We start from the raw sequence: 16,646 nt of genomic DNA on the forward strand, positions 1-16,646 counted from the left end.
GTAGAGAAGAAAATATTTTCATTAGAGATACTCTGTATTTATTAATTTGTTTTTGTATTTGTTTTAGATGGTGACATATGTTAATAAATAAACCATTAGCACTATCTTTGCTTTTTGTACACATGTGAACTTGTTTCTAGAGGAACTTTAGAAATTTGGACAGTACTTGCACCTACAGCACTTCAGGGATGTTCCTCATGTAGCTGGAATGTGGAGAACAACTTATTTTTAATGTATAGAAACTGATTATTTGAAACCTGATATTTACTTAGTAACGCTTATTTTTGTGACTTACAATTCGTGCAAGTATAATATATGTGGATATATAAATAAACGGGATGCTGTATAATATGTGACATTTGCTGTTTGACTTGCAGATGCCCAATTTCAAGTTTCAGGCCTAGGTGAGGGAGACTCTGTGCCAGGAAATATTTCTATATTTTTGGAGTCAGCGATACAATTGTGTCAGGTATATTTGAGTGGGGCTAATGTCATACTAATAGCCTCCTGAGTGTGAGCCCCTTAGGACCATGGAGCGGCTGAACCTCAAGAAAGTGAGTGCATGTGAGTTCATATGCAAAATGGGTAGAGTGGAATTTTCCTAGAACCAGAGCAGAGAGAACAGGTTTTCATCCTGGAGCTGTAAACATAAAGCCTTAAAGATTAGGGAGGGCTCTGAGAGCCTGGTGTAGATGCATGAAGAATGGGCTTGGGAGAGAAACAGGCGAATATTGTTTTTGTAGTAGTTGAAGCTTGGGCCCAGACAGAGAAGGAGGAGGAAATTGGCTGCAGAGGAGAAAGAGTCCCTAATTTCTGAGAGGGAGTGGAAGAGAACAGAGTGCAGTACTTAGATGTCTCTGGCCTCATTCCAGAGCGTGGAAATAAAGACAAGAAAGTGCGTGTGAGCATTCATCGCTTTGTCCTTTTGTGTGTTCTTATGTGACCTGAAGCAAAGGAAGAAAAAAAAAAAAATCTTTTTGGAGATACTTAAAAAAAAAAAAAATCTTTCAACCATCCCCTGTTTGCAAGGGCAAGGAGCTGAATTCACACAGACTGGAACAGCAAGAGTAAATAGCCATAAAATTCTACCTGAAAATGGAACCACATGGGATGGCTGACTCAGTCTCAGTTTGCTGCTGTCAAATGGGTGGTTTCTTGCTCCTTCCTCTGCACCCCACTTTGTGCTGCTGCCCCTTCCATGCACTGATGCTGATGCTCGCCTGGCCTTTGGAGAGCTCATTCATCTCCTTGACCCAGCCTAAAACATTGTGGTTTTTCTTTGCCCGAGTGACTTTTCTGCTGGTTTAGTGAGAGCAACTGGGTTGTGAAAGAAGAGCCAGCGAGGTGCCAGGGCTGGTGCAAGGGCAGGAGCATGTGGCTGGAAAAGCAGGATGCAGGTAGGACATGAGTCAGGAGTCAGATGCTGTTTGCTCAGCTGCAGCATCAGGTAGGAGTTGTTACCTTGCACCTCTGCTTTGGATGAGGGTGAGGAGGAGAAATGGGTGTTTCTGAGAGCCCTTGCATTTCTCGTGCTTTTCAGGAGCTCATACCTTGTACCACAGCACGGGCTGACCCCCTTTTGCTGGCCCTTCCTTACCCTCCTACCCGTAGCAAATCACTGCTGGAGGGACTTGCCTCCAGACAGGTCTTGGGTGCTTCAAACTGCTGCCAGCTAACCACCACTTCCCTTCGTGGGGATCAGAGACCTGCTGCTCAGAGACCGTGTGGTAGCCTGCTTGGGTCAAGACAAATTTTCCATGTTCTCCTCTCCTGCTGTCTTCTCATCCAGTGCTGTGGTATTTCAGGGGCACGCCAAGAAATCACCACCGTCTGTGTGGAGCGCTAGCCATCCTTTCTAAACCCAGCTTGCATCGGGTTTCCCTTGGTTTGGGCTGTTTCCAGCCTTGTGTTATGGTAGGACTCTGTCTCCTTGGTAGTAAGGTGAAAACCCTAAGTTCACGCTTCGGTTTTGGTGATGTTTAAGACACTGAATAGACTTATTTTTGTGACACAGAGATGTTAGTAGATGTCTTCCTAAGGTGCGATATCATCCATCTGTTTGAAGTTTAGGAAAGAATGAAACCGCATTGCCTAGATGATATTTGTGGCTTAAGAAGTCATTGTGGCCAGATCTCCTCCTAACCTGAGTAAGAGCTGCACTTACTGCTATATAGTTACACTAAAAATAAATCCCCGCTTGCAAAAGTATGCATAATACTCTGCACGTGTGTGTGTGCATGTGTTTGTTTTCATGTGCTGTAAACCCCGAGATAGAATCTCCTGTTTTATAAGGGCTAATAATTTGTTCTCGGATTTAACAAGGTGCTTAATCGTGTGACTTTCTTTAACTTGATTGAATTACAAGTAGATCATACACTTGAAGTTAGTCTTGCACTTGAATACCTTCCTGAACTTCAGTACATCGTTTTCGGTGTCACTATATCACGGTGTTTAATGGACAGGGGAGATTTATGGGCTTCATAGATGAGCATTTATGTACATGTTACCCTGTGATAGCTGGAGTCAGTAACACCAGATCAGGGCCAAACTCTGTTACAATGGACTAAAAGTTTCCATAAGGCTTCTCCAATACATCTTAATTTTCATTATATTTTTTCATGTAACGAGAAGAATCCTGTAACTATGACTTGCTGCCTGTCCTCCTTAGTTTTGCAGTCTCTTTTTTGGGTAAGTTTTGTAATGCAAGTTATGTTTAAAGAAATCAAAGTGTGGGGCAGAACTTGAAAATTCCTTTTTATTATGTTAAATATGTAATAATTATCGCTGTTACAAGAGTGCAGCAGATTGCTTCGGCACATAAAGCTCTTACTGCCCACTACTTGGTGAGAAAAGAAAAAAAAAAAAGGCATATCAAGTTTTTTGTGATTAAAAATCTGGAAAAACTTGTTTAAGAAAATGTTAGCCCAAGAGCACGCATCTTTTGTCAGTTTAATATGCAGCCCTGAACACAACTCTTTTTATCAACAGTACAGTGTTTCATATTTAATCAACATAAAATGAAGTGCTTCCCTCACATGAATGTAACACAGATCAAGTCTCAGCCAAAGCAAATAAAAGAATGAATGCTTTGTTAATCATCCATAACTAATTTGTGCATACACAGAAAAAATGAAATCTGTTTTTGACAAGAGCTTTTTCATAGAAACAGCAAGGGAGAATTGAACATGTAATGTGCATTAGTAAGAGTGAATAGCAATGGGGAGATCTGAGAAGTTTGCCTGGGACTCCTTCTATTTTGTGATAGTAATGCATTTAACAGAAACCTAAGATAAGAGAAGGGTGGGGTTTTTAAAGTCGTTTGCTAAAAATTTAATAAGACAAACCTGTGCTGAAGCAGACATGGATGGATTCGTGTGTGCCTTGACACATATTCATAAGTATTGCAGGGAACTGCCACATATCTCTGTGACAAACTCAGATAATACACAGTGAAGAAAATGTTAAATGCATTGCTTCTTTGCACAGGCAATATGATTGTGTTGCTCTAGTGACAGCGTGGTTATGGTTGATGGGGCAGCTTCATTACAAGCCCCTGTTTTCAGGCTATTGCAGTTTTTTAAAAAAATAAAAATCACCCATTTGACTGAAATTTTTTATGCTTGTCAGCCTTGAGATGAATTTTACTTTAAGTGCAAAGTTAGAAGAAATCCATTTAGCTGTTTCTTTGATTTAAACAAATTTAGAGGAATGGATGGGCTTTTAAAAAGTTGATATTTATGCTTACTGCAGAGTTGTCTTTTGGAATGATTTGCGTTTGTCCTTGCTGTTAAAATGTAGCTTACGTTGTTTATAAATATATATATATATGTATGTATGTATAAAATAAGTAACTACACCTGCACTGTACACTGTTCTCACTTTTGTGTGTTTGTAGGGTGTGACAGCTGAGATGTCTTACATGCGTGAGCATGCCCCTACTCTAGCTTCACACAGATCTTAATTTTCAGCTACCTCCCTTTTACCCTAGTTATACCTGCCCTTTACCCCCTGCTGCTTCTTGCATACGTCAGATTCAAATCCCATGTCAGCAATATGGCATTGGCTAGATCCATAGATTAAATTTTTTTTTTTTTTTTCCTTCCCTTATTCTGTAAGGGGGAGTGCTGCATGCAGGAACCATCACTTGCAAACCATCCTGCTCTTCGATTGTGCAGACTGCCTAGAGTAGATTTGCATATTAAAGTTGTCTCACTGATTTTTTTTTTGTTTGCTTTTTGGTGTCCCTGATAATGAGCAGCAGGTTTGGATAAAAGAGATAGTAATAAAGTGTCACAGTCAAGGGAACTGTATGCTTGTAGGAAGACCCCTTCTTGACCAGCCAACTCTTCCAGAGTGAATTTTGTGATTTCTTTCACAGCCACAGAGCTGTAAGAGTTACGGTGGTCTGGCAGCATGTCCTCCAGGTAGCTGGGAAACACAGGGAGAGATGGAAGGGGAGAGAAAGGGAGGAGCACCAGCAGGTCCAGTAATTTCTCCGTAGTTTGGGGGACTTTTCTAGCTGTGTTATATCCTCTTGGTGTTACGTATATCAGTGGTTTTGGCACGTGCTTACAGTGAAGTTGTCAGCAAGAGAGAAGAGAATAAAAAAAGCACAGTCATGAATTTAATAATGGAGATACATTGGTGCTCCAGTAGTAACTGAGACGTTCACTTCGAATAACATCATACTGGTTTTTCTGAAGTAGCCTTTTAGCCTAAACCTAAGATATTACCAATATGATAAATAATTTGACCCACGGGCTCTGGTTCTGACAAGGAGAACGATTGCTGTGTGAGCGTCACTGCTCAGCACACAGACATCATCAGGCATTACAGACCACACATCCATTCATTCAGTGCTTTTCAAGTTAAGGTCCAACTTTCAGTACAGAAACAATATAACTTAAGAATCATCATATCTTCACTTGACACCGTTAAAAGCTTTTCTGTGTCATAAGCCTGGCAAATTTTGTGTCATTTAATATTGTGTATTCCCTCTATGGCAGTTATCTTCAGATAATAACACCTGGTTGATGACACACCGGTATTTTACAAAACTCATTTAAACAGGTTTTATCTACGTCATCTTAAAATATAGTATTTTCTGGGAAGGTGAATGGAAGTATATAAGGTCGCTGGAGCAAGGAATATTTTGACCTTGTTTCTTCTTTAATGAGTGTTACCTCAAATTTGCTCCCTTGTTGGAGATTACGAAGGAGCTGAATAATGTGTTTACATTTGTGAGTCTGTTTAAATAATCCCGAGTTAGTTCTGGGGTCTGTATCATGTCCATCTTCCTGCACAGCACCTGTTCCCTCAGCACAAGGTTTACAGGTACTCACGGCCTGATGTACGGAGCTAGAGACCTTTCATCAACTGTTCTTAGTGTTATCAAACTCACTGCTGAGCTTGAGGTATTATTTCAAACCCACCTTTTTAATGTCCGAGATTCTGGATCTTTGTCTTGAAGTGACACCAAGACAGAGTAAGGAAATTTAAAGGCTAGAATGGAAAGTAAAAAGAAGCTGGAAGCAGCAGAAGGGCTTTTCACGTCTGAAACCAACAATAAATATGTAACTAGTTTACCCTCTTCTTAAAAAAAAAAAAAAACCAAACCCACATTTATTTTTCCACTAAAGACTGTTTTCTGTCAGGACACCCTAACTGAACATCTCTCTTGTGTAACTATTTGAAGGTTCAGTAGCACACCGTTCATGGGATACCTCTGCATAGAGCAGGTGAGTGAATGATAAAAATGGAGACTTCCTGCCATGCAAAATAGAGCTACAACGCCAGGCACTGGTAGGTGATCTTAAATCTGGATTTTATAACAGGTATTGCCTATTAGTTAACAAAAAAACAACTAAACAAAACAGAACCCAGAAAACAACCGGTGAGTCTCTTTAGTTGATACATAGAAAAATGTCACATTATGAGTTGCTGAGCAGTGAAGTCGTGGGGATCAAGTCAACTCCCCTGTCCTTCCCCTGACAGAAGGTCTGATACACTGGGTGCTTCTTACTCCAGTTGCAGCTAAACTTTAGGAACCAACCTTATCGCCTGCTGTTTCTCCCCTTCCAGCATTAGGTAAATTATCCGTATTTCTACTTTGTTTCAAAGCTAACTCTACAGAAATACCACGAACCCTTCAAAAGCAAGGAGAAAAATAAGCCCAAACTGGGCGGGAGTACTGTTTGGAAGTGCCCCAGCTGAAGCGGATCACGGGAGTTGCTCTCCGAGGCGGAGAGCGCGCTGTGAAGGATCCAGCTCAGTGGCACACAGCTCGCAGAAAATGAAGGACTGTTATTTTCTGCCAAACTGCCAGCACTGTGTGCGGCGCCTTTCCTGACAGGCAGCCTCACCTGCCATGTATCAGCAGCAGCTCAACCCCAGACTTCTTTAAATCTGCTCCTCTGAGAGTAAAGGTTTGAGGATTTAAACAGCCAGTTGGTAATAACAAGTTTCTCTGCCAACTTCGGCCGAGCTTCCGTGAGCTTGCCACTGCATCCATGGCAAAATTAAAAATCTGTGTCAGAGTAACAGTAGGATTTAGGCTTAGAGTCTTTGCTACCTAAAAATGATTTAATCTCAATGGTGTTTGGTTACTAATAGTTTATGTAGTAATATATGCAGACTTGCACAGGCCCGGGAGAGATGGGCACGTAACTGGCTGCTGTAGCGTTTGGGGCCAGGGAAGGGACAGTCAGTCCCTACCATGCAATGATCCCAACAGGAGAGAGCAAATGGCTGCGAAAGGGCAGCAGAATACCAGACAATATTAGGGTGCTGGTGAGCGCTCAGCACATTGGGATCTGGGCATTTTGGGGAAGGATGTGATTTTTGTTGCTGCTAAGTGATATGGGATAGACAGGTATTCCAGGGCTCCTGAGCGGTACAACACAAACTGTATCTCTGCAAACACCAGCAAAAATTGGTGTACTTTACAAGCTACAGTAACGTTTGCATAGAGCATAAGGACAAACAGAGTTTAGCACGTAATCAAAGGCATCTAACAGTAAATTTAAACCTGTCATTAATGGAAAAAGAAAAACTCGAACAGCATCTCTAGAGGAAGCGATCTGAAAGAACAAGGAGGTAAAAGGGTACAAGTACTAGATTACATGTTTCTCAACATCAGTTACCAATCTCATTGCATCCTTTGGTGCAGAGTGTTCAGGAAGTGTTCCTGCTTTATTTAAACAGTCCAAAGGAGAAAGCAGTGAAGACTTTTTAAATGGACACGTAAAGCAGCTACCCACATGTTTCGAAAGGTTGAGTATTTCAGGGTTCAGTAGTTCTCTGCTACTTATTAAAATTACCCAGTTTCCCTGTAAACTGTTGCCCTTCGTAAGCATCGAGCCCACTTCAGAAGGGGATACTTGCCTCATACACATGGTGTATCAATAAATTGCTTGACTAAAATTTTGGTCGTGCACATTTTTTTGCCATCTGTCCAGTAGTTGTCTAAGAAGCTTAATAGCCCTTTTGTTAGTCGAATAGGACCTCCAAATTTTCGTGGTGGTAGTTTGCATAGTGTAGATGAATTACCTCAGTTTATTAGGTATCGTTTCACTTTCTATACTTCCTATCTGATGATAATCTTTGGAGATTTCCAGAGTCTGTGAATGCAAAGGATTAGTCTGTGAAGATGAATGGTTTGTTGTTACCCACAGCAGGTTGCTTGAGCACACCCCCAGGTATGATTTTGGTCAGAAAGAACCTTTCACTACATACCTCGGTTTCTCAGGGTGCTGGTGAAATCCTATGGGGCTGTCCTAAAAGCAGATCATAAAAAGACAATAGATGTAGTAGCATATTGTATTTTCTCTTTGCTTACTGATAATATGTCTCTACCAGTGCCAAGGAAGAAACTGTGTGTTGTGCTTCCGATATAATGATTTATCAGTCTACATGTGCTATAAAAAGCATAGCCTTTTAGCCTAAATTTAAGATACTACCAATGGAATAAATATTTTGACACAAGGGCTCTGGTTCTGACAAGGACAAGGGTCACTTTGTGAGCATCACAAGTATATATTTATATAATCAAGTGTAGCTGTTTCAACACTTGGATATATGTGTATATATATATATATTTTACCTCCTTTCCAGCCCTCATGTCTAGGGATCAGACTTTTCTAGTATGTGCAGAATTTTTTAAACATTAAATTCTCCATCCGAATGCATCATAATTCTTAATAATGTTCTGGATACCTTGAACCATTATTTGCTTTTAAACAGGTTTTCAGCACAGATCGTGCTGCCTGCATTTGGTCCTCCAAATCTCCCATCTGACTGTCTAAATTATTTTAACTGACATAGTTTCTAATTTACTCTCTCCAGTTGAGAGCTCCCTGTAGCTTGTCTATTTTAGCATTTAATTGCTGTATACTCTCACAAATTAAATTCTGTAGTGATCCATTTTGCTCTGCCAGTGAAGCAGTGATCTTTTCATCTAAGCAAGATGGCACTTGCAACTCAGCTGGCGGGGCTGGCATCCAGCGTCAGGAGAGGGAGAACTTTCCGATTTCCTCTCCTGCGGTGTGTGGTGGCTGGAGGGGCGGTGGGGTTCGTGCCAGAGGACAGGTTTCCTTCACAGTGTTCTCCATTTAATTCTGAAGCAAAAGGAAGGTGAAATCCTCAAAACTTGTTCCTCTCAATGGGTTTTTACAGCCAGAAAAACGATTTTGTCTAATTATTTTATGCCTAAGTATGCAGCAGGATGCTCCTCTAAAATCTGCATATCTTTGCGGGCTTTTTGGCATTTGCTTTTATAAAATGTGAAACGGCAGCCTCTAAAAATATTACACTGTATGTCTTTTCTGGGAGAAAGATAGTCAAAACTCGTTGTTTCTTTTGACAAAATAACAATATCTGATCAGGAAACTTGTTGTCTTCCCCGGTTAGATCTTTTTTGGATAATGTCTGTACAGTAGTTAGGCATTTCTTAATATATTTCTATTAAAGAGGGACCATTCAGTATCTAAAGAATTAAAAGGATGGTTTCTGCTGAATGGAAATGTTTTACCGTGTTCTCTCAATGTGTGTGTATCGAAAGGAGGGCATGTGAGTCTCGGGCATTAAAGACTGCATCACAGCAGGGGTTGAAGGTCTGCACAGGCAAGCCAGGCTCAGGTGTGAAGAGGTAAAATACATTCTGCTGTTTTCTGTGGAGGGACCCTTCCCCCAGCCCAGATAACGCCGAGGAATATACCCCGTGAAAAAAACCTGACCAATATTTTGATTCTGTGTAACTCCAGAAGCGTGAAGCCAGTTCAACAGAAGATACAAAGCTGTTTCTTACTTATTTGCACTTCTTATATTAACATTAAAGAAGACTTAGCAGGCAATTGGTAATTACAGGATGCAGGGTCATTACAAATACATTTTTAAGGAAAGAAGGATGCACGAAGCGTATGTTATTGCGTTATTTGGTTCTCCTTTAAATTAAGAGTCTTAGTCTAGACCTTTCATATGGAGGTGTTAATCTTTTGACTTGCTTCATTCGGAAGAGAGTCGGGTGCTGTTTAATAGTGTGATGTGACTGTCTGTCATCTGTGATCACCATCAGCTGAGTAAAATGGAGCTTTTTGTTTTACACCTGTGGTACAGATTATCTGGTCTTAGTTCCTTTGTCTCAGAGTATTTTAGTCCTGCTTGCTATGAAAGGTCCACTTCAGTCGGGAAAGAGGGATGATTCCTGGAAAAGGCTAGTGGTTCATAGCATTGCTTCGCATTATTTTCCTTGCAGAAGGAAATCGGGCTATGTGCATCCTTTATGCTAAGCAGATCTATAGGTAAGGGTAGCTCTTACTACACAGTAACTTTTGGGAGGTCCGACACCACTCAGAGACGTGACTATTCGTGGAAGAGAATGATGCGTTGTTGCGTTATTGAAAAGACAGAAGTCTGTGTGGTGAGTGAGTCTGGTCCTGCAGCTGTGACAGTAAATGCAGCTTCATTTGAACTGACTGCCTTTTGGCCAGTGTTAATTTTCTCTGTCCCCCAAATTTGTAATATAATGGTAGCTTGCGGGCTTGTGGAAGTAACTTAAAATGCTGTAGAGGGATAGTGTTGGGGGCTGCCCCTTGAAAACCCATCTGTAGCTGTTTAAGTCCCTGTTTGCAGTGTAAGTCTGTGTATGTACTGTAGGTCTTCTGGCTTTGGCAGAGCTGAGTGCAAGGTGCTCCCATGCATGAGAGCTCATCCCAGCCTCGCCCTGCGCTATTTGCAGCTATGTGACTTGTGGTTGACTTGATTTTTGTCTCTTTGGAGCAGGTTCCAGCTGACTTGCACGTTGCATTCACATATCCGTGCTAGCTCTTAAACCGTGTGTACTGGTGCCACATTAAAGGCCAGAAGCTGGATAGAAACAGTCGCATTAGTAATGGCACCAGTGGATTGCACCTCTCCTAGTATCTGAGATGACAGTGTTTATAAAGTCTGTACAGTGTGCTTAGAAATAGGGAACTACCTGAATTCATTATTACTAATATTCTTCTGTACTGAAAAGGAATGCAACTTCTATTGATTTATGTAGTATTGCTTGCTCTACATATGTCTTTGTCTGAATTCAAAAATCAAAGCACTCCAGGTTATTTGGAAGTCTTTCAGTTTTTTTATACTAATTTGTGTTTTGCTAGCTTTGAGCTCTTCTTGCTTCAGATTTTGAGTTTTTTTCTAAAGTACCAAGATACACGAGTATCAACAACCCAGTCAGCATAGTGCAAACCCAGCCACATGCCACATTCCACTGCTTCCCCAGCTGTGAACAAGCTGATACAGCTTGGTATAGTGCACAGATAGGGTTATTTCACCCAAAATATGGTGTACACTGAAGGCATTTCGGGGACTAAGGGGATTAAGTAGGAAGACACTGTCAAGGGGAGCGGAGCTGCTTGTGAGAGAAAGGCATAGAAGTGTAGAATACAAAAGCAGAAATTCCGCAACACAGGATAGTATTCTGGAGAAGTATTTCTATATGTTAACGTGTGGTTTTTACTCTCCTTGAAGTAAATTACAATGATCACTTTGTAAGCAATGTACTTTGTGAAGAACGTACAGGTTTCTCAGAGCCTTTGGTTGACCCAGCACAGCCATTATTCTGTTATGCAAGAAGGCAGGCCTCAGTAGTTTCTACTAACACACCAACTAGTTCTTTTTAAATAATGTATTGGTGATTTCTAAAAGAATTCTTTTTTTCTGGTCTGCTGCTTCCCTTGCTAGAACTAGACAGCAACAAACATGAAACAACAAAAAAAGTTTGCTAACCAGTATTCCACATATCATATTATGAACCAAACAGTGCCCGTTCTCAAACACGGTGGGATGTTTAAACTGGAAGATAATCTAGAGGTATTTGTATTTTATCAGTATTGTAGGTTATCTTCTATCTTTCTGTGATTCCCAAATATCACAGTTGATTTTATTTCCATAATGCATTGTCTGTCTTAAAAAGTAAAAAGCTTCCAAATCACTATTTTCTTACAGAATGAACTCCATCTCGATAGTTAAGAGTTGTAGAGTATTTTGTCACCTCTCTTATCGCATGGATTGTTTTCCTCTTACGACTTCAACATTGACTTTTCCATGCAGCCTTTCACAAAACACGATGTGGCAACTCTGGCAGTCACATGTATATAAAATATCTGGAGGCATAACTGAGCCTTACGCATTTTGAATTTTGATTATGTAGTCAAAATCAGAAAAGTTGAGCAATTAAAATATTTGCGCTGAGACTCCTGCTTTACGTTACACAGGACTCTGTGTGCTCCTACAAGATATGAGTAACACCAGATCAGACTTTTACTATTAAATGGATGTTACTTATTTAGTATCTTACCAAAGTGTGCTTCTGTTTGAAATAACTCATTCTAGCCTGTTGCTGAGCTGTTCCTGTATGCCCCACTCAGGTATTTCTCTTGGATTATTTGTCTCTGCTGATTTAAGAATTATTTATTCTTCTGCAAGAAAATTTCTCTGTGGTTCTGGGGTAACTCAGATTTTATTATAGGAAACTTGTAGGGTTTTGAAGAGCATGTTACAACCTTTGTAAGAAGTGGTTAGTAGCAAATTCTGACATTTAAAGACAATTTTTAAGAAGTTGGTTATGTGTCAGACCAGAAAACATAATCCATTGTAAAATCAGTCATGGACCTAAGCACTTTGAGAATATCCTTTTCAGGGGCAAAAAAGAAGTTTCCTCGCCCTCTACTTACATAGCTAAATCCATGTATGGCCAAGCCTATAAAGCTTAAAAGGAGACAACAGTGCAACACTTCTGACATGCTTCATTTTCTGGGAGAGTAGGAAGATGTACTTAAACTCACATGTTAAGGAAAATAAAACTTGAAAGATCAGGGACTGTTGATTTTTGTTTAGTGTGGATTTTTTTTTTTGTTTTGTTTTGTTTTTTTTTATATGGCAAATTTACAAATTTGGATTTTTATAGGCAGTTGGAACATGAAAAGTCAACTTCTGTCTTTGGCGTACAAAAAGATTATAGAATTAATTCCTTTCTCAGGAAGACTGAACTTGATTGTCAAGTATGTCTTATTCTTCACATCACCTCAGGATATTTAGTGCTAAGGGAATCTTCCTGCACATGGCTGGCTTCTCCCCTTTGTACTGGCACACAGCTGCCTGCTCATGTAGCATAGGCTGTATGTAACAGGCGAGCCAGAGAAGACCTTGGTAGCTATACAAGGAAATAATCTAGGTCTTCGTTAAATTGAGATGTTTACAGCTGCTGGGAAGTGACTTTCATAGTCAAACTGAGAAGAGTATATCAGAAATATAGGCATGGTCTGGCTGATCATCGGGAAGACTGCAAGCAAGTATCCATGCTCATGATTTGTTCTATCTTAAATGTGTTTCTTGCTGGGTGTAGATATACTTGATGTTTTGGGGGGTGTTTTAATTGATGAAGGGGAGTGCAGACATGACAACAGACATGCATAATTAAAAAATAAAAAACAAAACAAAAACACAACATTTTTTTTTTTATGGGAACCCTAATCGTATATTTTGGGAATAATGAACAAAAGAAGAGTCTTTTCATGCCTTTGAGTTACGCTGCTAACTATAATTTCAATAATAACTGTGATATTGTAACATAGGTTTTAAAAACAGCTAAGGTATAATTGGTTTTTGCCTGCAAGCATAAATTCATTCCAGCTGTTTCAAAGAGGAGTCAAGTCCAACATGTGACAAATGTGTCCTGGTCATTATAGCCTGCCGGTGGAATGTTTTCCTTTGGCCTGACTGCAGGTGAGGGCATATTCAAGTTAGAATCATACAACAGTAGAACAGCTCAGATTGGAAGGGGCCTAGAAAGATCATCTGGTCCAACCTGTCATGGGAAGGGGAGCCTAGATGAGATTATCTGACACCCTGTCCAGTCGCATCTTGAAAACCTTCCGCAGTGGGGATGCTACCACGTCCCTAGGAAGGTTGTTCCAGGGATTGGTTGTTCTCACTGTAAAAATGTGTCTTCTATTGAAATGAAACCTCCTGGTGCAACTTGTACCCGTTGCCCCCTTGTCTCTTCCAGGTGGCTCCAAGTTACTTTGTAATTCCTGGTTGTTCCTGTTTTGTTTGGCAGAAAAGCACATGTGCTAGCATTGGCAAGTAGTTTTTACCATGCCAGTTGCATAAATACTTGGACACCGCGTTATAGATGCCAGTTTTCCCTAAAGATACTTCAGAAAACTAACTGGAAGAGGTTTAAGCAAACTTTCTTTATGTTTACCTTGACTACCATATTTACACCTCCGTACGAATATTGAACGTTTAGCTTTATTGAAACAGGATGCTGTTAAGATGCAAGCTGCTTATGTACGTTTAGCTGGAGAACACGTGAAAAAGTGCCGTCTCTCTCACGTTGCTTTCTGAACAGGTGCCACAGTAAACCTTGCGTTGGGCATAATGAGTTGTAATGTTTAGTTATTCTAAAGGTATGGTACAATAACAGATTATTGTTGTTCATATCTGTGTAATAATTGAAACTCCCTGATCATGCTTTCCATTTTACACATTGTCAGAACCTTGGACCTTAATCTCACTCGTTGACTGACAGTGGCGGCCGAGGCAAGAACGCTCGTATTGTTTGCGATAGTCGCATCTGTTCAACTTGATTCAATTGAGAGTATTTGCATATTCTTAAGTATTTCTTCTGAGAGGGCCTAAATCCTTCTCAAGTGTTTGATGCATTTTTGAAATTCATTCATAAGGTATCTACATGCACTAATAGTTCTGTATAATATTGCTGTGCATAATCTGACAGATAAGGCTAGTTTTTTAAACAAGGTATTCTTTGGGGATGACATATTACATTCTGACTTATTCTACTGGGCGGAAATGTCAAGTACTTTGACAAAAGATACTTGAATGTTTTGACTGAATTAGTATTCTTTATTCAACACAAATTGTCAACTGCAGTAAAATGTAGTCTTATTGTGAGAACATTTTTCAAAAGATTTAACAGCAGGGCTTTTTTGTTTTATTTTTGTTACTGGAGCTTTATTACATATAATAATTCCTTTTCTGCTGGTGCTGATATTAGATGGAACAAGAGAGTAGGTTCTTAGATGCATTTTAGATTAATTTGTCTGAATTGTTAAACCGTGAGCAACACCTTTATCTTGAAATACAACTTAGGCTTTTGAAATGCAACTTAGGCTTTTATCATTCTCTTTTATTGTTTTTTTTTTATTTTTTCCTTGCAAAAATTTTATCAATATTTTTGGAGTCGTTGTCAACCTTAATTTCAGAAACCGGTCGCTCTTGATAATACATGTACAAAACTAGTGAGAAGTACCGTTGCTTTGAAAGATATTCAGGCATTATATTTGAGCGTTGAACACAGATAGCAGTTCAAAATATTAACGTGATGGCCTCATAGCATTACGTGAAGAAGTATATGCATAATTGAAACCTTGTTGTTCCATAGGTTGGAAGTCCTAGTCCAGGACTGTCCAAGTTTAGACAAAACGAATCCAGTTTGCTATCAGAAAGAATGGAGATACATTCCCACTTGCTTATATGGATGTGTGCTGTGGATGCTACTACAAGCTCAAGCAGTTAAAGACCTAGGATCTTGTGTGGAAGACCACTAATCACAATGAATTACCTTTGTTTTTCCATTGCACTATGCAGGTGTTCAAAGAGCCACCATTAGTGGCTGACCTAGTTTAAGAAATTGATTTCTGCCTTTAGAAAGGACCACAGGAATCCCTACTGCCTGTGGACTTGAAAAAAGAATGATGCAGGTTTAATAAATGTATTTTTTTTGCTTTATGCACATGTAGGTTTTAGTGTAACAGCACCTTTTATGTTAGTTCTGGTTTTCCTTTGCTTTCAGGAATCTCCTTCTGGACGCAGAAAAGCACTTGCCACCAGCAGCATCAACATGAAGCAATATGCAAGCCCCATGCCTACACAGACAGATGTCAAGTTAAAATTCAAGCCTTTGTCTAAGAAGGTGGTATCTGCCACGCTACAGTTCTCTTTATCTTGTATCTTCCTGAGAGAAGGGAAAGCCACGTAAGTTGTTGTTTGGTTTGGTTGTTTTTTTGTTTTTTTGGTTTTTTTTTTTTTTGTTTTGTTTTTTTTTTTTTTTAACCAGATAGCCTGCTTTGTGCTGCTTTTCAAAGAATTCTTTGGATAAAAAGGTCTTTTTGTACAAAATGAACTAATTTGAGAGTATCCTCCGGCATACCTATCATTCCTGCCATACTTAGTTTCTTAGCTGAGTAAAAGTAATTTCTTTCTTTTATTTGAGTGCTGTGTTCTTCAGAGACAAATAGCTTGTCCTCTACCATTACCGACATTTTAAGTAACAGCTTAAAAATATCTATAGGCCTGAAATCAGCAGGAATGTACGTTTGTGTGCATGTGTGTGTTCATTGAACAATTCCCTTAGATTGCAAGGGAGATGTGGGAATAATTTGTTCCTTTTTCACTTGTTTATATTTCATTAAGAATGAAAGAAGGTGAGAGAGGTGGAGTCAGCAGTGAGGTTGTGGATTAAACTCAAGAAAACTGTGTGAAGAGTTCAGTTTGGCACTGGTTGCCGCTCCCCTTACTTGGTTCTGTCCCTGATTTCAACAGCCTTTGGAGGGCAGAGGATACAGATGGTTTTTGCTGATCCTGTAACCTCTCTTGCAATTTCTGTCAGATTCATGGTGTTGGACGTTGACAACTTCACGTGGCTGAAGGATGGATCGTTTATCACCCATCCTATTTTGCTTTTCCTTCCTGACTCTAAAATACAGGATACGTGAGAACGGCAGAACAAAAATAGGTAGATGGGGAAACGACTGCTCTAGTGCTTCTTTTACCTATCTTTAAATTATTTTTCCTCCAAAAAGGCTGTTTACTTGTAGTTTTCAGTATTCTGAATGCACTTGTAGACACTGCCCACTGCAATACAACTGCCCCCAAACTGTTGCATGAACAGCTTTCCAGACTGCATGTCAAGGCACACATTTTGACACAAAAAGGCGTTTAGTCCACATGCTATGAAAACCACCGATGCATTAATTACTGTTAATTACTACTGCTGTTCCCCTTCTTTGATTAACCTGTTGTGAACCACATTTTGATGTACCATATAAGAATGATATTTTGAAGTATTTAGCTGTGGT

General features: G+C 39.8%; 1 protein-coding gene across 8 annotated transcripts in view; it reads left to right on the plus strand.

Moving 5' to 3' along the window:
* The window catches only part of EHBP1 (EH domain binding protein 1), a 230,914-nt gene that overhangs the window by 72,356 nt on the left and 141,912 nt on the right, over window positions 1–16,646 (plus strand). For all 8 annotated transcript variants that reach the window (XM_042795730.1, XM_042795731.1, XM_042795733.1 and 5 more), the window contains exon 6: window positions 15,362–15,543. In XM_042795730.1, coding sequence (XP_042651664.1) covers window positions 15,362–15,543 — 182 coding nt within the window. The remainder of the gene's footprint in view (window positions 1–15,361; window positions 15,544–16,646) is intronic.

The sequence above is a fragment of the Tyto alba genome, unplaced genomic scaffold, assembly GCF_018691265.1.
Source record: "Tyto alba isolate M040663 unplaced genomic scaffold, T.alba_DEE_v4.0 Super-Scaffold_22, whole genome shotgun sequence".
NCBI classification, from domain to species: domain Eukaryota; kingdom Metazoa; phylum Chordata; class Aves; order Strigiformes; family Tytonidae; genus Tyto; species Tyto alba.